At 51.8% G+C, this 23,546-nt stretch overlaps 7 protein-coding genes across 7 annotated transcripts; 5 read left to right on the top strand and 2 right to left on the bottom strand.

Annotated features, from left to right (window-relative positions):
* Nucleotides 1–2,262: 2,262 nt before the first annotated feature.
* COL26b_005822 (uncharacterized protein) lies at nt 2,263–3,064 on the top strand (the record flags this gene model as incomplete). Its single annotated transcript, XM_053178657.1, has 2 exons — nt 2,263–2,808; nt 2,882–3,064. 2 exons carry the CDS (start codon nt 2,263–2,265, stop codon nt 3,062–3,064), a joined length of 729 nt encoding a protein of 242 aa, XP_053037477.1.
* Nucleotides 3,065–3,810: 746 nt separating this feature from the next.
* COL26b_005823 (uncharacterized protein) lies at nt 3,811–4,082 on the bottom strand (the record flags this gene model as incomplete). Its single annotated transcript, XM_053178658.1, has 2 exons — nt 3,811–3,883; nt 3,949–4,082. The coding sequence occupies 2 exons, from the start codon at nt 4,080–4,082 to the stop codon at nt 3,811–3,813; spliced, it is 207 nt and encodes a 68-aa protein (XP_053037478.1).
* Nucleotides 4,083–7,610: 3,528 nt separating this feature from the next.
* Nucleotides 7,611–8,411, top strand: COL26b_005824 (uncharacterized protein; the record flags this gene model as incomplete). Its single annotated transcript, XM_053178659.1, has 1 exon — nt 7,611–8,411. One exon carries the CDS (start codon nt 7,611–7,613, stop codon nt 8,409–8,411), a length of 801 nt encoding a protein of 266 aa, XP_053037479.1.
* An 859-nt stretch (nt 8,412–9,270) lies between these two features.
* Nucleotides 9,271–11,030, top strand: COL26b_005825 (uncharacterized protein; the record flags this gene model as incomplete). Its single annotated transcript, XM_053178660.1, has 2 exons — nt 9,271–9,640; nt 9,721–11,030. The coding sequence occupies 2 exons, from the start codon at nt 9,271–9,273 to the stop codon at nt 11,028–11,030; spliced, it is 1,680 nt and encodes a 559-aa protein (XP_053037480.1).
* A 7,926-nt stretch (nt 11,031–18,956) lies between these two features.
* Nucleotides 18,957–20,472, top strand: COL26b_005826 (uncharacterized protein; the record flags this gene model as incomplete). Its single annotated transcript, XM_053178661.1, has 4 exons — nt 18,957–19,133; nt 19,196–19,519; nt 19,570–20,385; nt 20,437–20,472. 4 exons carry the CDS (start codon nt 18,957–18,959, stop codon nt 20,470–20,472), a joined length of 1,353 nt encoding a protein of 450 aa, XP_053037481.1.
* Nucleotides 20,473–21,131: 659 nt separating this feature from the next.
* On the top strand, nt 21,132–22,022 carry COL26b_005827 (uncharacterized protein; the record flags this gene model as incomplete). Its single annotated transcript, XM_053178662.1, has 1 exon — nt 21,132–22,022. One exon carries the CDS (start codon nt 21,132–21,134, stop codon nt 22,020–22,022), a length of 891 nt encoding a protein of 296 aa, XP_053037482.1.
* An 807-nt stretch (nt 22,023–22,829) lies between these two features.
* On the bottom strand, nt 22,830–23,281 carry COL26b_005828 (uncharacterized protein; the record flags this gene model as incomplete). The annotated part of the gene is made up of 1 exon (XM_053178663.1): nt 22,830–23,281. A coding segment is annotated over one exon (452 nt), but the record flags the coding sequence as incomplete, so codon positions are not given.
* Between the last annotated feature and the right edge of the window lie 265 nt (nt 23,282–23,546).

A 23,546-nucleotide genomic window follows, 5' to 3' on the forward strand; every position in this document is an offset into this window, starting at 1 on the left:
GGGAATACCCGAGGCCTTCAGGACCTGCTTTAATATCTTCAAACGTACGCGATTCAGTGTAGGCTCGGTATCGCAAAAGGCGAGATCGACCAGATATACGTAGTCGACGTAGCAAGAACCGATTAAGCGAACAGCCTTCGGTAGTTGTATTGCATGTGAAGGAGAGACTATTGCGGAGGAAGAAGACGGAAGAAAACCAATGCATGAAGTACAGAGTTGTAGTCCCATTTTAGAGATGTGGTAATATTCTGATATGAATTCCCGGAGGTAAGGGTCACTACTAAACTATTTCTTGGTCATTGGATTCAGTCTTGTCCGGTGCCGTGGCGGCCCCACTCGGCCCCGACCCTATTTGGCTACGGGCCGAGCCCCGCAAACGACTGGGCCGATAACACTGTGAAATGGAACTACCATAACGCGCGCAAGACATGGTACGCCATTGAGACTATAAGCAGAACAGCTTCTGGTGCTCCGGAGCGACTCTGCCTTGGTACAAGTTAAAATCACTATTCTCTCTGTGCCTGCATCGTGCTCACATCAGCGTAATAAGCGCGGTTCTGCGAGGTGCCAACCGAAGTCTCTCATACGGCACGATTATGTGCGCCTCCAGGCGGCAAACTGCGAAAGAAAAGTTAGAAGGGAAAAAGAATTCATCCTCTATCACAGAACACTGCCTCCTGGAATCTGCAACTTCATTTGACATGGTCCGTTAGTAGCTTGGCATTTGGTCATTCCAGAGATGACATGCCGCTAGCCAAGTGGCTCATATTTCCCCAAAGAGGAAATAAGGTGTACACATTCGCTAAAAAATGAAGATTGTGGAGCAGGCGCCGATGCATCCGCCAATCAGTCTCCCAAGCTGCCTTCCATTTTCATGCCTATGATCAGCCACGACTCCCCAAGTGATTTCTGTTTTTGGCTCATATACATCTCGCGGCTAGGCAGACCTGTTCAGCTGTGACGACATGCAGTCTTGTTCAGCCCAAGTAAGAAACGGGAGAAAACAGTATCAAGTAGATATATATGTGACAATCATACGCACCCAGTTTTTTTGGTGAACTCGACACCGCACTACAACCTGACACTTCATCTTCATTAACCGCCCATCAACCTTACAATGTTTCCGGAAAACGCCCTTTTCACTATGCTTTTGGCCGCAGCAGCTCCTGCCTCGGCCTCTGCATTGAATCACGCCCGAAGCGGATCAGTCGAATGGGGATCTTGTCCAGACTGGCTGCCGAGCCAGAATAGCAAAGCCCCCGTTCAATGCGGAAATTTGACTGTCCCATTGGACTACTCCAGTTCCAATTCAAGCGAAACCTTTCAGCTCGAATTGCTCAAAGTCCCTGCCATCAAGGGGCCCTCGAAGGGGAGCATCCTGTTCAATTTTGGTGGACCTGGAGTTACCGCACGAGAACGCCTAGCTTCGCGGAGCTATCTTCTCCAAGCGTAAGGAATCGAGAGCCAATTTGTTGATGTGATTATTGACGATTTCCAAGGACCACTGGAGGAAATCATGATCTCATTGCCTGGGACCCAAGGTAAGAAACGTCCGCACCTATGTCTCTTATTATTCTTGTTGGCAACCCATTTCAAGTACCTGTGACTAAAGGCGCATATTAGAGGCGTCGGAAATACCACGACATTTTCGTGTTATCCGGATAGTGCTACAAGGCTCCTTATCAATGTGGCGCCCGGTCCCATGGGAAATAACTCAGACCCAGCGATGATTGGAATGCATTGGGCGTATGCCGGGCTCGAGGCAAACACGTGTGCTCTTGATCCCGCAACTAGCGAAATTGGGAGCCGCATTTCAACAGCGTATACCGCTAGAGATGCGATGCAAATCGTGGACGCTCTTGATGATGACGGAATGCTGAGATATTGGGGTAGGATACTTCCATTCACAAGACTTGATGTCGCAAAGACTGTCGTCGGAGCTAACATTACGGCAATAGGAACTTCTTACGGGACAATTCTGGGCGCAACCGTGGCTGCTATGTTCCCTGAACGAATGGACAAAGTTGTCCTTGATGGAGTCGTGAACCCACACGAATGGTACTACGGCCTGTATGTCATTTTCTCGATTCTAAGATTACGATACGATACTGATACACTTTTATCAGGAATTCTGAATGGGCCATGGATGCCGATCCCAGTCTCGACGCCATATTTCAGACCTGTCTCAATTCTGGAGATACCTGCCCATTTTCTGGTGGCAATCAGACAGTGGAAAGCCTCCGTGATGAATTCTTTTCGGTCATGGAAGAGGCAAGGCTGCGCCCCATCCTCGCGGGTTCATATGTCATCGACAGGACAAGGATAGCCACGGCAGTTCGGCCACAGCTCAACGACCCGACGACCTGGCCTTTGCTCACAGTTTGGCTCAATGATTTGTTTACAAGAAACGAAACCGGCATCGCGCTTGGATACTTCCAGCTTTCTGGTGGTGAGACTGATGGCACCGGCGAGGATGCTGGTGGTGGCGGGGATGACTCCGCAACCGGCATCCAATGCGCCGACGCTGGATTTCGCACCGATGACTTGCAAGTCTTCCAAACAGGAATCGACGAGATCACGAATGCCAGCCGTACGACTGGACTTGTCCTCATCAAAAGCCAAATGAAGTGTGCTCAGTGGAAAATCAAGCCCAAGGAAAGGTACGAGGGGGGCTTCAACAATATCAAAACTAAGAACCCAATACTCGTCTTCACCCACTCTTTAGATGGGTCAACCTCACACCTGTCGGCAGAAAATGTTACTGCAAGCTTTGATGGTAGCGTTCTGTTGAAATCCAACGGCTATGGGGTAAGTTTTCATCCCCGTTGACTCATGATCTTACTTTAGTCACAGGAGAGAATCGCTGATGTGTTTTGAACAGCATGGTTGGAGAGCTCAGCCGTCAGTTTGCACTGCAAAGGCCATGCAGAAGTACTTCGATCAGGGAGAACTTCCGGACCGTGACACCGTATGCGATGTCGACGTTACACCGTTCAAAAACGTCACAGATGTGATGGTGTCGTGGAACCAGTTGCTGCCCCAGATTGGCTTCGAATCGGAGTAAGAAACAAATAGAATTGATCTAGTCTTCATGGCACCGGACGCTTTTCAAGTTCAACTCCACAAGTCTTTTGTAGCTAGACGATTTGTTATTTTAGTGCGTGCATCTCTTGGAATATAAACAATCGTTTTGTTGGCTTCCTGGCAATTAAGCTTGACAGTTCGTAAGCTCATGGCTTTTAAGTCTTGCGGGTAAGAAACGCACGCCACAAGAAATCAAGGATCTATCCATCTTCCGCTTTGATCTCGCCTCTTGATTAATAATCTTCTGGTCTTTGATGTTGAAGTTTGCCAAAGCAACCAACCAAACATGTTTGCGACAGAAAACACTCCAGAGTGACCTCCAGGTCTATATCTTGTACACACCACAGCGAGAATAATTCATTGACAAATTCTGTCGTAGATTGAACTTTTACCTGGTGGATATTCAAACTCTTCAGGGCTAGACTAAACTTGCAGCTGCCAATAATGCATGCAATTGGTCTCTATGACACAAAAGCGTATGGTTTGTCGAAACAAGCGTCCCAGGTTGTAAGATCGCCATCCCAAAAATTTCGTATCACCCCCTTCGCATGCATTGGTAACGGTGTACCAACATCTTTGCTCTGCTCCAGGAAAAGTTCACCAACCAATCCTCGCTTATCCACTCGGGCTCCAGCCTCGACTCCAGCCACAATCAATGGCCACTGGACCGACTTCTGAAGCACTGGATGCTTCTTCCCTTCTTCCAAAAAGGAGTATAGACGGTCGCTATGAGCTCTCAAGCGACTTGACGACTGCAAGACTAAGATACTCTTCAGGGCTGACAGGCAGAAGACTGCCACTGCAGATTGAAACATGAGCCCAATCAGCTCATTGTGTTCATGCTGCGCATAGAATCCATCCCACGTTCGGGCGTCAAAGGCTTCGATATTCTTCACGATGTTATCTGCGATAGACCTCGCAGTATCCTTGCTCATGAAGCCGTTGGAGACACCATCCCGAACGTGGTTAATGCGAATGATTTCCTCGAACAGGGCCATCGGGCAGGGCATATTGGGATGTAGACCGAGTGGATACAGCTCATCGGTAAGCATAAGTAGCCCTTCGTGCGACGCTATTCTGACGTGATCGTGGGACGGGCTGGTAGTGTTTGCGAAAGTGGCAGTTCTATAAGACTCGTGAGCTCATGCTTTCCAATGGCAGAATACTGTGGTTTGATCAACCACATACATCAGAAAAGATAGAAGGATTCCCTTGAGCATTGGAACCTCTCTCATCCACCCTATGGCACCCCCACGGCAAGCAAGCATTGCCAGGAGGCCGTTGACATGGTATCTCCAGTTTGGCGAAAGGCACGACTGAATCTGTAGGGCAAATCACTTAACATAAGTGGCGGAGAAACACATAGCCAAATGTAACGTACTTCTGACTGGAGCAGGAGAATAACACCTGTCAGTACAACATCGCTGCTCTGAGTCTTTTCATTGGCGATATCTTCGTTTAGAGCACGAATTGCAAGCCCTCGATGGTGGTGCAAACGGGCTTGTGCATGTTTGAGGGAGGGACAGTCGGGTTTCCACTGTGTTTGTACACACATCTTATGTTGGAAGACGATGGAAACCATATTGTGCGCAATGGCCTTTGGTAGGAAACGGACAATGTTGATGGGTATCGCGTCTACGAAGACGTTCGCTATGCCATCCCTGTGACCAGCCGCAGTGTGAGGGTAGAAAACGGCGTTGTCTAAGTTTCATATTAGTTTCGTCTTGAGAGATCAATCCAATTTGATTGCATTGTCAATTCGACTCTTAGGGGACCGCCGTTGGAGACTCACAGTACTGTACAGCATCATACACGTCACAAACATCCGTTCTTAACGGAGCATGGAAAATACATTCGATACCATTGAAAATATCCGTTCCGACTTCAAAATGCTTGTGTTTGGGCTGCTTGGCCGGCCTCGGGGTCTTCGGTTTGGTTGTTGGTTTGATGCTGACGGCGGTACTCTTCTTGCGCCGTGTACGACAAGTTACCTTGCCAGGAGCGAGCCAAGTCAGCGGTTTCTTGTCATCGTACCCTGGACACACGATGCCCGCAACCCGGCACTTGTTGCACACAGGCCGTGTTGCATCACAGACTAATCGTCGACGAAGGCATTCCCAGCAACGGCGTCGCTCTGGGGCCTCCGGTGACGATGAAGAGTCAGGCGAGCTTGACATGGTTATTGGAGATGTCATTACTAGTGTTTGGGTAAACGTCGAGCTGATCAGAGCTTCGTTGGCGCGAGCCGGTGCGCGGGTTGGGCCGTAAAGCTGCAAGTAACCTCCGATGTGGGTGATAGGTGGCGGACAGACGTTTCCAGATCGAGCAAGACGAAGTAAACGGAACAAGGAAGGGCGGTATTGAGTATGGAGGGCTCGGGATCAGGTCCGCTTCGGCTTGGGGATTCTTATACAGCCTTTACTCCACGACTGCTGGATGCCTTGTTGGCCGCAAAGATGTCAGCCTCCAAGTCCCTGTGTACTTATTTTCCCCTAATCGGGCTAGAACAAACTGTATGTCTTGCTTGGGTGACCTTCTGTACTCCGCCCCGTGCAGGTGCAGGATGGGTAACCGCCGATCCATCTCCAATCAGCCCTAGGAAATGCAGCCACGGCGGGGACGGCATCATGTTGGGGGCCATTGTCTCGAGGAACATCAAATCAGAAAGGCCGACGGAGATGGCCCCAGTATGCTCAGCCGATGACTTCACTGCCCTGGCAAAGCCTTGACATCGGCCCGCTGCGAGGGGACAGGGTTGATTGGCCTTGTTTGTCGGAGAACTCATACTTCCCGGAGGATGGTATCCTGGCATCGTGGTTTTTTGTGCCAATTCCACTCACATACAAATGCAAAGCCACAAACTGGTATCTCAGGGCTGCTATTGGATACGATCGAGCAAAGACCAGATACAGCTGAAGACGATTCGACTGCAGAAATCCTCCAAGCGATGAGGCACAGGCAGAAGTGCATTCGACTTCACAAAAACAGGTTTTCACTGCAATTCTCTCTCACCAATACGCCGCAATGCATGGTGCTCCGCGGGCGCCCGTGGATGGTAATTAGCCTGGTAGACTGGAAGTATGCCACGTCTCGGCTGCCTGCATCATCTCCCTGAAGGCATTGCCGACCCCTAAAGATGACATGAGCACCGCAATTGGGTCTACATCCGACGCATTCCGGATGCATATCAGTGGCTCCGGGACAACGGTTTATCGCTCCCACGCCGTAATCCAACGTCAATTTGTGACGGCTATCTCAAAAAGTATGCACGTGGAAGGGATGACGGGTGGTTCCCGCTGGAAGCCATGTCCTTCTAGAGCCCCCGCATCCCTGTACACCCACAGCGCAGCCACAGCTTGAGGAGAAGACAAGGACACGCCAGCGGCGCCCAGAAAAGATCGGCAAGGCGATGCTTGCGAGAGACAGGCCAAAAGGCCTCGGCATGGAGCTGAACTGCCCTAGCTACAGAAAGTCATCCGATCAGAACAACCGATTCCGCCTGATTAGGTGTACGCCTCAACATCTCTGATGGTTCGAGATGCATCATTTCGTTTACTAGCGCCGTCTTAATGTGATCTCTCAGCCCTACGACGTCAAAACACGCCATTTGGTTGGTTCGAAATGCGAGTTTTCTCGTCGACGTGCCCCTAATCGCCGGTCTCAGGCTGATGCAAAATTAGGCTGCCACTTAATAAATGTAAAATGTGATCTGCTGGATCACGTCTCTAACTTCTCTCGTGGGTTGGCGGGTTTGATTTACGGAAGCGACTCCAAATTATTAGCAAGACATGCAATGGAATCAACTGCGACCGTCTAATGTTCACTCTCCTGACCTTGACAAAAGCTTTGATGTGTTCGGCCTCCAGCGTGGGTTACTGTCGCCAGGCTAGCTAGCTACTCTGCCATGTGTCATTGTGTTTAGTTACTCGTGACGCGTCCTCCTATTCATAAGCTCTTTCGCTTTACTTGTAGATGATTCCCAAGCACAATTGGATATGGTAGGTTTACACGGTTATCACTCATTTGATGCGGGGTAATTAGGTGGATTCCGAGATAACGGGCAGGCTTCGGCGACACCATCCGTCGGGGGTTCAAAAGAGTCGGAGTGGGGTCCGATTTCCCGGTATAAACGCCGGTTACTGGAGTTGCTTAAAACCTTCTTAAAAGGTACATAGACAATTCATCGTGGCTTCAGAGTTCCTCTATTCAACTGTAGTAGAGCGTCATTTCGTATTCTGCAACCAACCACAGCCAGGTTATCGACAGCCTGAACAGTCACAGCCATGCGATCTACACGCACCATCACAGTGGTCGGATGTCACGCTGAGGGAGAGGTTGGCGACGTCATTACTGGCGGAGTTTTGGACGTGCCAGCGCCAACCATGTGGCACAAACTTCAACACTTTTTGACGCATAAGGACGACCTTCGACAACTGCTTCTGAACGAGCCCCGGGGACGGTCACCGAAAAATACGAACTTGATCCTGCCGCCATGCAACCCAGAAGCCGCTGCGGGATTCTTAATTATGGAGAGTGAGGAGTATGCGCCAATGTCCGGTTCAAACACAATCTGCACCGCGACCGTTCTATTGGAAACAGGGATGATCCCCATGCAGGAGCCGCTGACCAAATTCTCCCTCGACACGGCGGCAGGGCTGGTCGGTGTCACCGCGGAGTGCCGAGACGGCAAATGCAAGAATGTGGCGTTTGACAATGTTCCCGCGTTCGTCGACAAGCTCGACCTGCGCGTTGAAGTCCCCGGAATCGGGACTGTTTCCGCGGACATCGTGTGGGGCGGCATGTGGTATGCCATCGTTGACGCCGCGTCAATTGGCCTTAGTATCGAGCCCAAGCAGGCAGCAAAGCTTGTTGAGCTTGGCGAAAGGATCAAGCAGACCATTCGTTCTATTTATACTCCCCGTCACCCTGAGAACCCGGAAATCGCTGGAGTGTCGGTGCTTTCATTCACCGAGCCTCTGCAAGACGGCGTCGGTGGGAAGGTTGCCAAGAACACTGTCGTTGTCTCGCCTGGCCGACTGGATCGAAGTCCTTGCGGAACAGGCACCTGCGCCCGCATGGCATTGCTTCATGCTAAGGGGCAGCTTGCCGTCGGTGAGGACTTCAAGCATACTAGTGTCATTGACACGGCTTTTGAGTGCCGCATTAAGGAAACCGTCAGGGTTGGCGATCGAGATGCTATCATTCCAACTGTCAAGGGAAGAGCTTGGATTACAAGCTACAAGCAGGTTGTGTTGGATCCCGAGGACCCTTTTCCTACTGGCTACAGGGTTGGAGACCAGTGGCATGTATACGATGCGGCTCTGTGATCGAGCGAAAGAATTTTCATAGCATATCGAGACGCCTTGTCTCACCCTGCTTGCGTGTTCACCGACTCTGCTAGCTATGGAGCGTTCCACATTGAAAGCCTTACTGTGCCTGTACGACGCGACTTGCATGCTTCGGCTTGAACTTTGCTTTTCCCGGCTCGCAGCCTAATTTTGCAAATTTTGTAGATTCATTTTCTTACGAGTCTTCTGACTCGATTCCGCGCGTGGTAGACTGGAGTCGCTTCAGCCATACACGGCAAATTCTGAGGGGACGCCACTGTCTAACAAGTTGCAGCAAAAGTCCGGCGAGAACGCTCCAAAATCAGGAGGCGTGAGAACTGCATTGCAAGGTTTCTGCGATAATCGAACAGATAGCTGGCCGTTCAATTTGAAGTCTTTGGAAGAGCCGCATCTTCGGTTCTAGAGTAATACACTTAGCACTAGGCCTGATTGTTTGAGCAGATTCCGAGCCGAATAGCATCGTGCTTCACCAACCGAGCCGAAATGTTTAGTGCCAAGTCCGGGGTAGATCTTCACTCAACCCCACCGGGGAACGGGGGTTGCCCGTGTTCACCTCCATTTTCCGACGAACGCTCCATCAAGTGGCAGCGGCTCATCAAATTGAAAAGAGACTGGATCCGCTTTGTTCAATATGTTGAATAACGATCATATGCTTTTTTTCCCTCACAGCGAGCGAAGAGTGTGCGACAACCAGTATCCTGCAGTTGCGACGGTTAATCGCAGTCGTAAGGAGTTGCAGGCCAACATTTGAGATTTCTTAGTTGGAAATTAGCCCAATTGACGACTCAAAAATACTCGATCGATCATCCCAGAAACCAATAACTACCGGAACGTCAGCATGGCCACGTCAGCTTCGATTCCAGAAGATGCCAAAATCGATAGTCGCGTCGAGCATCTCGAAGACCTCAACCCGGATCCCAAAGATAACCATACCCACGTCGATGGCAATGCCCTGCTTGTAAACAAGGATGGCGAAGTTCGACGGATTCCTGTGCCCTCTTCGGACCCGAACGATCCTTTGAATTTCAGAAAATGGGAGAAGTACGGTCTGGTGTTCTGCTGTTGTTGGTTCTCCAGTATGGGCCTGTCGATTGCAAGCGGACTCGGTGCCATCCTGAGTGTCTTCTTCCAGATGTACACCCCTCAAGGATACTCATCAGACGAGATTGTTCTTCTTATTACGATCCCAACTCTGTGCATAGGCCTTGGTAAGTTGTCTCGATTATTCCTCCAAAAGGTCCAGAACCATTATGCAAGGGACAGTCATAGATCTGACATCAAATCACAGGAAACTACATCATTCTTCCCCTTTCGCTAGCCTACGGCAGACGCCCCGTCTTCCTTGGCTTCATGGTCATCCTTCTGATTGCCACCATTGCAGCTGCTCTGCAGAATAGCTACAACGGACATCTCGCCTCACGCATCGTCCAGGGCCTGGCTACTGGTGCCTCGGAATCACTCCTCCCGCTCATGCTCACCGAAGTCACCTTTCTCCACGAACGGTCTCGGATATTCGGTCTATACTGGATGGCGCAGAATGCAATCTCATCAACGATTAACCTTGCGTCATCATACATCAACCACGACCTGGGCTGGCGATGGTATTACTGGGTTTTCGTCATCACTGTGGCTGTTGGTCTGGTGATTGCGTTCTTATTTGCTTTCGAAACCCAGTTTACCCGCCCGCCCGAGTCTCTAGACGGTCAACTTGTTATTACCGATGAGTTTGGTGTCACCCGCGTCATCCCTGACTCGGAAGCGCAAGCGTATCTCGAAGAGATGAGTCGCTCTGGACTCACAGCTCCGGGAGCTGGGAACGCTGCTGGTGCCATTGAGCGTAAGACCTATGCTCAGAGAATCAGGCCTTGGTCTACGCCCCATCCACAGCCTCTTCAGGTTATGTTGCTGAGCTGGAAGCACATGGCCGAATCAATGTCCTCCCCTGGAATCATCTACGCCGTTCTCACATCCTCCATCGCCTTGGGTTGCGGTGTGGGCATGAGTCTCACTTACAATACTGTGTTGATGGACAACTACCACTGGCAAGCGGCTGACATCGGCCTGATCAATGTCGGTGGCGTTATTGGCGCTGTGCTCGGTATGCTTTTCTGCACATTCATTGGCAACCCATTCGTGATGTGGCTTGCCCGCTGTAACCGAGGTGTGCACATTCCGGAGCACCACTTGGTCACAATGGTACCACCTGCCATTGTTGGCGTCGGTATGCTGTTGCTGTATGGTTACACTGCTCCTGGAGGGACGACCTGGTGGGGACCTTACATGGGCTGGACCATCTTTCAGTACTCATTCACAGCGATTATCATCATTTCCACGACATTTGCTTCCGAAGCAGCTCCCAAACATCCCGGGCCTGCGTTGGTCGTAGTTGTCGGTACGAAGAATGTGGTGTCATTCGGCGTGACCTATGGGTTGACGCCAATGGTCGAGAGGTTCGGGTATCAGACTGCATTCGGTGTCCTTGCCGGGATCTTTGGTGTGATCTTCCTTCTTGGAATTCCTGTGTACATTATCAACCCCAAGTGGCGTGCTTACATGTCTGAGAGGGAGAGTAGAAAGGGTCACGTTGGAGCGCCTTGAATCAGGCGTGGTTCTGTGTACTTAGCACGCCCGCAGAGTTGCCTCAATACCCCTCGGCGAATACATTTGGAGTATTGGTGACACATCTGAACTTTGATTAACAGACAGTGATGTCTTGTCTATAGTCGATGTTCTGGAACCTTGATCGGTTCCGTAGAAGCCTATTTGGCATGGAATGGAAAAAGGGAAAAGTCCCTGCGTCCGGGCGTGGCATTAATACATAGGTTTGGAACACACTATTATTTTTACCGCACAGTATGTCTCCGTTTTCTTCCTGAATACATTCGGATTATATGAAATGAGAGGACGTCCTATCCTGATGTGATCAGCTACTTCACCAGAGATCCAGTACAAGTTTGCTTCCACGACATCTTGACACGCAAGTCATGATTGCGGTTCCTTCAGCTCTTTCAGCAGGTGTGAGGACTGCGTCCCTGTGTTCGGGCAGCCCATCTAAGACCCTAACCTCACAAGTTCCGCACAAGCCCTTGTTACAGGTGGACATTACTCCAGCTCCTGCATCATTGATGACATCTAGGATTGACTTATCCTCAGGAACTCGCAGGACCTTGCCGCTCCGGCCGAGGACAACATCAAACGCTGTGTTTTCTGTGCCAGAGTCCGAAGACACCGCAAATCGTTCCAGTCGCAAAACATCCGGTGGTGCATCGTTCAGGCTCTTTTCAACGTCTTGAAGAAGAGCCTCAGGGCCGCAACAGTAAATCCGAAGGCCTTCCGTATCCAGCGATCGAATGTACCTGCTAACATCGAATCGTTGTCCACGATGTTCTTCAGTTACCCACGTGATGCAGCGATTCGCATGCTTTCCAGGCATTGCTTCCACAAACGCCATTGAATCGCGCTTACGGCCGAGATAGATGATTGTGTAGTCTTCCCCTCTGGCTTTTGCTTCCGCTGCCATTGGCTTGATAGGGGTGATTCCAATGCCTCCGGCAACGAATACAGTTCTTCGAGAGCCTGGCTCGAAGGAAAAGTTGTTCCTTGGTCCGCGAACAGTAAGTTCAAGATTTTGTTTCACACTGTTATGTATGAAGTGAGAAGCTCCGGTATCGTTTGTCTTCAACACAGCAAATGCCAGACTATCTCGGTCATCTGGGCTTGAGCAGATGGAGTATTGTCGAAAGCCAAATGGGCCTGCTTTGACGTCAATGTGGGCTCCAGGCGCCCAACGCGGTGTCCCAGAACCAGCGATGGGTCGCAGTGTTATCTGCATCACGTCTTTTGCGACCTGACATATTTCGCTGACGGCCATCTTCTGGTCGTATGGCCTGGCTGCCATCTTTGTTGCCGAATTGCTCTGAACATGACTGCCAATGTCATGGTGAGTTGGAGGGTCCCAAGAGATCCGAACGGCTTCTGGGCCACGCCCTTCATGGACTTCGCTGTATTTGATCTCTTCGTACGGTGTCTCTAGTTTAAGCTGAGGAAGTCGCTCTCTGAGGACCTTGAGTTCCGTCCTCAGGAGGAGACGTGCAAAGGGGGCTCCTAAGCAAGCGTGGACGCCACGCCCAAAGCCGAGATGCTGCGTCTTGTAACGTCTATCGATGTTGATTTCATCCGGATTCTCGAACTTGGTTCTGTCGCGACTGCCAGAGTTGTATGCCACAAAAAGCTTATCTCCTGGTTGTAGGGTCATAGCCCCGAATTTCGTTTCCGTTGTGACTAGCCGTGGCATCCCTGTTATGGCCGACTCATAGCGAAGAAGTTCCTCAATGGCGGCTGATCTTGTCGCGTCGCTTTCTGAAATTCGCTCCCATAAGCCTTGATGGAGCAGGTGTGCCATCCCCATGGATAGAACATTGGTCGTAGTCTCATGGCCGGCAAGAAGAAGGCCTGGAATCATGCTAAGGTGCTCGAAGTCGGTCAATTCCACTACTCCAGCATCTCTTCCGTTCCAAATATGACTGATTAGATCGTCTTTTCGATCATTCCGTCTATCCTCAATGACACCGGCTATGTATGCGTGCAAATCCAAGACATCTTGAACTCTTTTCTGAATGCTGAGTTCCTCTTCAGACTTAGTGATGCCGCCGAACAGTGCAAGACAACGTCCGATCCACTCCCATCTGGCTGGGTCCAATCCTGCGACTACCACGATACATCTTAATGGTACAGGGAGTGCAAATTGACTCTTGATCTCGACTGAGCCCGAATCAACGAATCTGTCGATCTGGTCATGGGCAGCGGCGCGGAGCATCGGCTCGAATCGTTCCAGTCTACGTGGCACAAAGAAGGATGCGACGCTATTTCTCAGCCGATCGTGATCAGGGTTATCGTGTGCTAACAATGTGCCCTTGTCTGGTACTTTGTTGGCAAACAGATCCCGGACCATTGGCGGGAACTCTGGCACCGTCGGCCGAGAGCTGAAAAGTTCGGGCCTGTCGAGGACTGAGACGATATCATCGTAGCGAGAAACAACGTAGCTGCCGAGTTTTTCGCTGAATTGGAACCCTTCACTGTTTCTAGAGGAGGCTAAGTCAAAGAAGAGTTGACGCGAATCGCTGAAGGGACAAGCCATCGTATGTGGGTGATTGGCTCAGAGACAATTGCACTCTGAAGGGTTGCGAATGCCAATGTGATTGGTCTCTTCTTAGTGGATTCGATCCCATGTAATTGCCAGAGCTACCGTTGATATCTTTTTTGAGAATGGATAGGGTAGCCAGGCGTTTGTCGGGTCGGTATGTATGTCTGTGTTAATATGCTTGTGCAGCAGCCCGTGCCGAACCGAAGTGGGTCCTATTCGGGGCCGAAAGCTAATATCCCGAACCTCGGCCCCCACCGAACCGACCGGTGTTTTGAGCCGTCCAGACAGCCATGCGAAATGAGGTGAATATTCCGTTGATGTTATCCTTTAAGTCTCATTGGGACGGTCGTACTGGATTACAGCATCCCCGCTGATCATCTTGACCGGTTTCTCGGGGCCGCTTCTCGGGGCCCGGGGAGTTGGCACGAAAGGTTTGCGGGATGTGAATTCCGGACAGGGGTCAGACGTGATCTCAAGATGGCCAGGAATTGATTGTTGTCGTTGTATGCGATGCCGTCTTGGCGCGGCTCAAATTTGGATGTCGTGAACACATGACGAGCTCTATGCGAGTGAAAGTTGTCTTTCGGGCCAGAGTTTCCAAGAAGAAACTTTTGAGAATTATCAGTGATGTCCGATTAGATGTCCTGTTTTCTGCTTTGGGCGCCCTCGGTTTTTCGCGATCTCGGGTGGACGGTGGGTATCAGTCGCGCCGCTACCGGCAGTGGGGTTCCGATACTGGCCTCCGGAGATGGAATTCGATGTCCGTCTAGTCTGGTTATATAAAAGATCCAAAACATTTCAATTCAAGATATCACTGAAGACTTTCGGTTCGGATTGAGGAGCCGTGCCTCGCGTTGTCTTTCGGTATCGACCCTTGTCTGCCGAACCGACCTGCAGGGGGCTTGCGTGGCTGCTTCAGCTCTGTAGGCGTTCAAGTTGATTGGTGTCAATTATTTTCCAGGGTCAGGTCTATCTTACAAGAAAAGCTGAGTGAGTGGCTTTATTGTCACGGGATCAATTTGACGATCGGAATAACTGCCTTCGACTTCGAATAGAGACACATTGTCTTGGTGCTGAGCAGTGGTCGATCAGTCTCCCCACAGCAAATACGATGCTGTTTTTAGATGTTTTACCTGCCATGCGCAATCAAAGCCTAATCCAATTGGTGGTTCATTATTACGATTACCGTTTGAGGCAGGAGGCGGATCCTCGTCTTGATTTGGAATAAATGCATGCGCAGACCAGGTCCATCTGCAGGCGCCGTGAGGCAGACATTGCATACTGCAGTAAAACGCAAATCACCCGCGGCTCATCATTGCTTGAGAAATACTTTCCGTTCATACATCTTATGTACTCATTTCCATTACATCATTAGGTGGTGTACCAGTATCCTCCGTTGAGGTTTGAATTACTTGAGGCAGGTCCTTGACTTCCGGGCAGCCCCATGCGTGTGCTGGAAGGCACAGAAGCTCCCTTGGCAGTCCTGGGACCGGTACCAACTTCAAAGCCGACAGTCTTGACTCCAAATGGGCACATTTTGCAGATGTCAGTACGATCATGGGCACATAGCCGGCATCGCACATAAAACTTGGTGACCGTCGGAACCCATCGAGAAATTCAGGGTCTGTGACCCCAAGATCTTCCAACATCTCGACGAAGGTATCCATGTGCTTGTCGTGGTCGTAGACCTCTGGTTCTAATGCCATGTTCAGCCATATCTTGCAGGATTCGAAGCGACAGCGGAGGATGAATCGGAGGGTCTTGGTCAAGTTCTCTGTCGTCGGGGACTCTCTCCCAGGCGGGGACAGCGGACGAGCCTCGAAATCTTCCATTAGCAGCTCCCACTGTTCTAGCAATCGTCTAATTTGGCTTTGCTCGATTAACAATTCTTGGGGCGGTGCCCCATTCGTTTCTGGATGAATGCGATACGGATCACCTCGTCTCACGAGTCGAAGCGTCCGGCTGAAGACATCATCGATCATGGCCTGGGCATCGGCGAAGTTGAAGAATCCATCAGGCATAGGGTGCTCTAGGCCATCTAGGTCCGGGAAATCTGAAGAGTCATCTGCCCATATGAATGAGGTGGCAGCAACTCTTCGGAATAAAGGCAAAAGATACTGCTTTGTCCAGGCGTATTCGAATGTGGTGTGCTTGAGAAGGGCAAACCCGTGCTTGCAGTGCTGAATGACCATCTTGCGATTCTCCTGCAAGACATCGATGCAGATAAAGAGGATGCACACGAGCAGTACCACTGGATGTGTTTCTAGTGACCTCAGCTTCATAATGTCGTTGATCGCGGCATTATAATGATGAAGTGCGAACTCTTGATCCTGGATTCGGACCAGTGGTCCACAAGTGCCGCCGTGTAGTTGCTCGGTGAGAGTGCTGATGGCTAGGACGGCGTGCCGAGCAGCAGGCTCGTAGCTAGTAAATTGCATGACAAGTTTCGACATGAAAAGGGGGTCTACCGCGCCTGACAGTTGCGGGCCAGCTTCTTGACAGAAGTACTGCAAAGCTCGGCTCTCTCCAGCGGTCCTTATCCCTGGAAATCCTTCTGGGCGATGCAAGCGGAGAGCCGAGTTTGTGTGTCTTGCTGACATGCTGCCGGTGGGCAAGTAGCCGTCGCAGTGGCGGCCGGTGGCCATACAGCGGTTGCATGCCGGCTTCGTCTCGTCGCACTTGACTTTGCGAATTCTAGCGACCGTTAGACCGGAGCCCCTTATGAGTATCTCGCATCGTCACGAAGAAGGCATTTCGTTGTGATACCAGACGGCGGCCGCCCAGGCACACTCACTTGCAGGTGATGCATCCCGTTCTGGTTTTCCGGCTGCCTTTCCGAGCCATCGCTTGTGGCCGCCCCGGTGTGTGGAGGCAGCAGAAACCCACAAGTCAGCCTCCAATGTTTAGGTTTTGCCGAGAGATTGTTCGTCAGAGTAAGCCGCCTGCGCGTCTGACACCTCCTGAGGGGGCAAAGGAGACACAACCTAGCTGCAGAGTGGTGAGAGACATTGGGAGCCAGAGCTTCGAAGCGGAGAAGAAGAAAAGCCAGGACGGGCTGGTGCGCTTTCTCTCACAACCCCTGTCAGGAGCCACTGCGGGACTACCAGGGTCTAGTCCGAACTAGCCAATGTGAGCATGAGCCTTTGTTGCAACCGCTATCCTCGAGGTGGTCAAGGTTGTGATAGGCCGAGCTGATGAACAGCAGAGATAATCCTAATGAAGAGCAAGCAGGCCGACTGTTGGTTGACCACTCGGCCGAGATGGCTCTGCATGGGATTATCAGCAAGATATTGTTCCTGCGTCCCAAAATTTCTTACTTGAGAAGTTGAACAGCGAGAGGAGTAGTCTCAAACCTTCAACAACGCTCGAGAGACGTATGGAATGATTTTTTGAAGATACTTACCTAGCACGGCGCATGATAGCTTGGGGTGCCTCATCTCTTATGTTTCTCGGGCACTGCGGGTCATTCGGCGCGACACGTCCATAAGTCCGCCAGGCAGCAACATTTCGATATCTTGATCTTGAGAGCCGCGATTGCCATGATTTCGGCAATTGTTGGCGAAACAGACCGAGGATAATTAACCGTCAATTTACCTCTGCGAAGACGATCCGTCATTGAACCATTGCGTCCAGAAGTCAAGAGTTTCGTGAGTGAAGGAGCATCTTCCTCTTAATGCCCTAGAAACTCAGTCACATGCATCTTTTTCACATTATCCAAGTTATCTGCCTCAAAACTCGACTCCGTCATCGCATAATACTATGGAACCTGACTTGGCCAAGGACCGAGGCGCCCGGGGCCCGGGGTCCGGATGTTACGCAGGCTTTGGTATGAACGTTGTTCTTCATTCAAATCCTCAAAGATTCGAGGATTACCAAACTTCAGTCATAGTATACAAGTGTTTGAATAGTTGATGCTCAAGGTAAGCGAGCACCTTCTTCTTATCATGAGATCGATGAGTTCCCCTCCCCAATGAGTGAGTGCCTGTGTGAGTGCCCGTGCTTGGGGAGAGTATGGGGCATGTCATGAACGGCGGGGATGACTAAGCCAACTTTACGCGTTCCACGTCCGCGCCTGCAGCTTCAGCGCGTCATTGCGGCCAATCCCTCCGGTCCCTCCTTCCCGAATTGGCACACCAACGACCGTTCTCGAACCCACCGACGCCAACTGGACGTTCTGACACGACCCTACCTGGATCGCTTCGTACCTCGATTGTATCTCAGCGATCTAGGTCTACGCAGGAATGGACGACGACTTCGAGTTTGATTCTGCAGATGAGGCAGACCTCCTCGCCGTTGCCGACGGCGTCCCTCGCAACGCTAAGCGGGCTCCAGACGATGGAGATGATGCCATCGAAGAGCCTGCCTCCAAGAAGCACCGATCTGGATCACAGACATCAGAGCTTGCCCAGAAAGTACTGAAGGAGAGATTCGGTTTGAACGCTTTTCGTCTAGAGCAAGAAGCAGCGATTAGTCGAATTATTGGTGGCGAAAGTGCTGTGGTGGTCTTTCCCACTGGAGGAGGCAAGAGCTTGTGCTACCAGGTACGCTCCTGCACGGCCAGTAGCATATGTTCATGGTTGCTGACGATCACCAGGTCCCAGCTGTCGCTATCAAAGAGCTTGACCGTCAGATCAATTCCAGAAGCCCCGAGGAGAGTGGAGTTACTGTGGTTATCTCTCCGTTGATTGCATTGATGAAGGACCAGGCTGATGCCCTCCGACGAAGAGGTATCAGTGCTGCAGTTCTTGACTCGACCCAGACTCGTGAAACCTTCGTCGACATTCACCAAAAGCTCTCGTGCGGCAAGCTCGACCTGTTGTATTGTGCGCCGGAGCGTCTGAACAACGAGGGCTTCCTTGCCTCTCTCCAAGCCATCCGCGGCGGCATACGGCTACTCGCCATTGATGAGGCTCATTGTATTTCAGAGGTACGGTCATCAATCCTGTGTTCATCTTTCTACCGCTCGCGCTAAAGAGTACCTGCAGTGGGGACATTCTTTCCGACCAGACTACCTCAAAAGTGAGTTCCGCCCAGATCTGCAACCTGGGCACCCATTTCTAACCAAAGGCTGCAGTTGCTCGGTTCGCCAAGGAAGCCAATGTCGAACGGGTCGTCTGCCTTACTGCGACCGCCACGGCGGCTGTCGCGAAGGATATCCGTGACACGTTCAACATCCTCCCAGAAGGCCTCTTCGTCACAAGCATGTATCGTTCAAAGTTAGTGCCCGTCTAGTTTTTATCGCAGAGAACCAAATCTGACACGTCTAGCCTCAATCTTCGTGTTCAAGCTATCAACGAGAAGGATGACCAGGTGAAGATCTGTACCAGCTTTTTAAAGAAACACCCGGGGCCGTCCATCATCTATGTTACAACACACGCAGTATGTTTGCCGAATTCGCGAAAAGGACTGAGCTGATCACATGGGTACTCAAGGGCACAGAAAGCCTTTCCAAGTCGCTGGTTGCCAAAGGCTTCAAGGCCAAGCCGTATCACGCAGGGCTGGACAAGGACGTGCGATCCGACATCCAAGACAAATTTCTACGCAGTACCGACATGATTGTGAGTTATGGAATTGAAGGAAGCATGTCCCAGATCAATTTTCTAACTCAGTTTCCCCGCAGATTGTTGGCACGATTGCCTTCGGCATGGGAATCGACAAGGAGAACGTCCGGACTATCATCCACTTTGACCTTCCCAGCAGCATCGAAGCGTACAGCCAACAGATTGGAAGAGCCGGCCGAGACGGTAAACCAAGTACATGCATGCTGTATCTGTCAGACAAAGACTTCTTCCTAAGGAACGTGCTCGTGCATGGAGAACGCCCTTCGAGACTGGCTCTCCGCGCGTTATTCGAGGAGATTTGCGATGAAGAGCACTGTCGGCTTTCTCCTGGCGAGACATTTTCCGTGGGGATCACCATGCAGTCCAAACGAGTTGATATCAAGGTTTGGGCAGTCATCCAATCGAGTAGACAACAGTCACTAATGGCTAGCAGGAGACGCAACTGTCCATCATTTACGCCTACTTGGAGCTGAAGTTCGGCCTACTTCGAGCAGGAACACCGCAATACTCCGAATACAAGTATCAGGTGATTCAGCGACAAGAGTACAACGACGACGATACACCAGCAGCAAAAGCGATACGCCGGGGATCTCGAACGGCGAAAATATGGACATTCATCGAGATCGATGATGTTGCGGATGGCAAGCACCTAAACCGAGGCGACATCACAAGAAGGTTGGACCATTGGGCCGAATCTGGAGTCGTCAAGCTCCAAAAGTCTGGCGTCCAGAACGTTTTCCGACTCAAGAAGGCGCTGCCCAAGAGCCAGCCGGAGATCGACGCAATGATTGATAACATCGACCAGGAAATCACCAAGAAGGAAAAGCAAGATCTGCAGCGGGTCCAGGACCTCGTCAACCTGTTGACAGGCACAAAGTGCATCACGCGCGCCCTGGCGGCCTACTTTGCCGATACCACTCACGCGTCGGTCGAGGAGTGCGGGCACTGCACCTGGTGCGAGACGCACAAGCAGGTGGTCTTGCCCGAGTTCAAGCCGAAGCCGCTCGACAAGGATCTCATGAAGAGCATTGCAAGCGTCTGCAAAGCCCTCTGCAGCGATGAAGCGCGGAAGGCGAAGTCGAGCAAGACGCCCTCCGCTACCAAGCAGGCCTTGGCCAACAGCACGGCGAAGGATGATCCCCGATTCATGGCGTGCGTGGCCTTTGGCATCAAGACGCCGCGCATCAGCAGCATGCAATTGTGGAAGAACGAAGCCGTCTTTGAAAGAATGAGCGATTGTAATTTTGATGTGAGTTCATGATGCTAGTGTCGAATGACGGCAACGCTGACAACGTGGCAGGAACTTGTAGCCGCCTTCGAGAAGATGATCAAATGATGGATAACAGGACCTCGGCCGCTGCACCCAAATGCAGATCCCGAAATTGCTTATAGCCCTGTTTCTGGGCGTGTAGACTATGGCTGTCAGTGTGGTGTTCCCGGATAAGAAAGAACCTGTCCGATTGCTGGGCGCCCTGTGTGAAAACTTCAGTAGAGGGAGCGAATGATCAGCACTACAGTGCACAGGGCGGATCAGAAAAAGTAGAATATTGGCAGGGGCTCGCAGCTCAAGTTGCATTTAAGTTGAAGAGTGGATGACGATCGTTGCCAATTGAGTTGAGCAATGTTCAGAGCGAAGAGTTCCAATTTTCTGTATTGAAATGTGGAACTGACGAGTTGCAGAAGCTCCTCACAACACAGTTGATTGAGTCTGAAGACCAAAAGGCAAAGTTCCTTATCGCGCAAATAATTGAGCCGTCGGAACACGAAACAACACACGATAAGGCGAGGACCCTTGCATTCCGTCCCGAGACGCTAATTTCGCCCCGGAGGCGGCGAGTCGGGTGCCCCCTTGCCTTTTTCAGCCAGCTGCCGTCCGCCCCCTTTGACCTTTCCGTTTCCGGCAGGAAGGCAGACGACAAAAATATTTCCTCCCCTTCCGCCGCCGCCCCCTTCTCTCCCGCAGCCGTCGCAAAAAAAGACCGCCCCGATTCCCCAATGTTCACCGTCCGGCAGGCCGCCGGCAAAGGCCTCGGCGTCTTCGCCGCAACGCCCATCCCCCGCGGCCAGCGGGTCCTCGCAGACCGGGCCCTGCTCACCCTCCTCCCCTCCGAGACCAGCGCCAACATCCTCCGGCAGGCGCACGCGCTCCCGACGGCCGGCCAAAAGTCGCTGCTGTCGCTGTCGCTCAACCCCGGCAAGGCCGGCGTGCTGAGCTGGGCGGAGTCGCTGTGGCAGAGCAAGACCAGCCCCGGGCGGACGGTGCTCAACCACACCATCCTCAACATCTTCCGCAACAACAACTTCAACATCGGCGACGAGACGCAGGCGCTCTTCCCGCAGGTCGCGCGGCTCAACCACTCGTGCGTGCCGAACGCGCAGGGCAATTTCAACAAGAAGCTGGACGCCTTCACGGTCCATGCGACACGGGACATTAAGCCGGAGGAGGAAATCACCATCTCTTATCTGGATGAGCACCTCGGGCTGCGGCAGGCGAGGCAGGACCACCTCCAGAACGGGTACGGGTTTCTTTGTGATTGCTCGGCGTGCGATCCCAAGACGTCGGAGGCTGGAGAGGCGAGGCGCGCGGAGATTGCGGCCAAGTTGCAGCAGTTTGCGGAGGCTGCATCGGAGGACCCGAGGGCTGAGTTTGAGTTGATGTTGGCGTTGGTGAAGGCGTATGATATGGAGGGCATTCGGGGCCGGGAGGCTGCGACCATGCACATCGCCGCTGCGCGCATGGCGGCCAAGCTCGGGGAAGCAGCGCAAACGCGCGATCTGGCGTTGAAAGGGTTGCAGCTTGAGGAGGAGGCTGTCGGGAAGGACAGTCAGTTTTACATCTCGACGAGGAAGGACGTTGAGGGACTAAGTGTTAATGTCGATGCTTGATCGGCTTGGTCTGTATTAGATGGTGTATAGAGTTAGAGAGCGACATCAACAATACCCCCATTTCCACAACCTTGACCTCATTGTGAGATCTACCTCACTCGCCGTATCAGCAACACAAATGGCTCTTCCAATCTGGCCCATGATGGACTCTTGTGACAACCACAACGGGGGAAACCAGCTAGCGCATTTCAACTCCATGTCCTGGTGCGCACAAATCCTGTCCAGCCAAGAGCTCATCATCAAACTCCTCTTCAGCTGAGTCTACGTCCACAAAGGGCACGCCTTTTGGATTCTGCGCCGTCATTGAATAAGACGGCGACCATCCCCCCCTTCATGGCCTTCGTTCACCAGCCCACTACACAAGTCGAGGCGGCAGACAACGCTTACCACGCAAGACCAAACGAAGACCTTGACAAGAAACCTCTGGAGTCGCGCATCGTCACCAAAGTCTCGTTCCTGCTACCCCTGGGCCACGGACTGACAACGTTTCGCAAGGGCGTCTGCCACGGCGGCGTAATTAGAGGCAATCATTTTCGACAAGGGCAACGGAGCGCTGGGCGCGGCGGACATGATGCACGGCCTGATGAAGCCGCTTATGTGCGTCACCCGCTCGAGTCGAAGAAACAACGTCCTTATTTTCCGTGTTTTCACTTGGTCGGGCTTGGCGGGTTCACAAGCACGTCCAGCGCGAATAATGCAAAGGTGTTGGCATTCTTCAGTCTTTCAACGCTAGAAAGCTTCTCACAGCTACGTTGTCTGGTAGTTAGCATGGCTCAGGCTCTTTCATTTTGCGTTCTTGAGACAGCTTCATCCCAAGAGAGTAACTTGCTCTGCAACTGTATACGCGTGATCAGCGCAATGGTTGGGTTTGCCGACTATAGCATCAAGATGCTGCATCTCATGAAGCAGTGCGAAGCCCGCTGATGTTTGCAGGTCGCCTTCTTTCCAATCACGCCAGTTGACAAGCATCTGCGAGTGGCTAACCTGGCGGAAAAAGGGAGGGCAGAGACGCAGCACGTTGTTGTCGTAAACCTCGCCGGCATTGAGCATGCCGGCGATCGGCTCAGTCCCTGCATACGGGTTCGGCTCGCACACGGGATGCTCCGAGTCGGGGCAGGAAAACACCAGTCTGGATTTGTCCGGGCCGCCTTCGTCTTCAGACTTTACTGTTCCTGATTCGGGTGCTCGCAGTCCCGAAATCACGGCTTCGTAGTTGTTTGCTTTGATGGATGCGAGGGTGTTTTCATTAGCGTTGTTGTCTAAATTACGTATGGAATTAGTTTGATCCCAACGCGCAATGGTGAGAGCTTAGGGGTAGAAAGGCGATCTCAGAATGGAATGAGACGAAATGAGGACATAGGTAGGGTTACGGCGCAACTCACCACCAAACCAGCGCCGGTACGCCACCCCTGACGTCCCTACATCCTCCAAAGCCGTCATGGCAGCCTTGGCTAGGATTTTGGCGTACTCCACTGCAGGCTCGATTTGGTCGATTTGCTCCTGAGTGCACGACGATTCGGTCCC

The sequence above is a fragment of the Colletotrichum chrysophilum genome (assembly GCF_026319265.1).
Source record: "Colletotrichum chrysophilum strain AFK26 chromosome Unknown scaffold_40, whole genome shotgun sequence".
In the NCBI taxonomy this organism is placed as follows: Eukaryota; Fungi; Ascomycota; class Sordariomycetes; order Glomerellales; family Glomerellaceae; genus Colletotrichum; species Colletotrichum chrysophilum.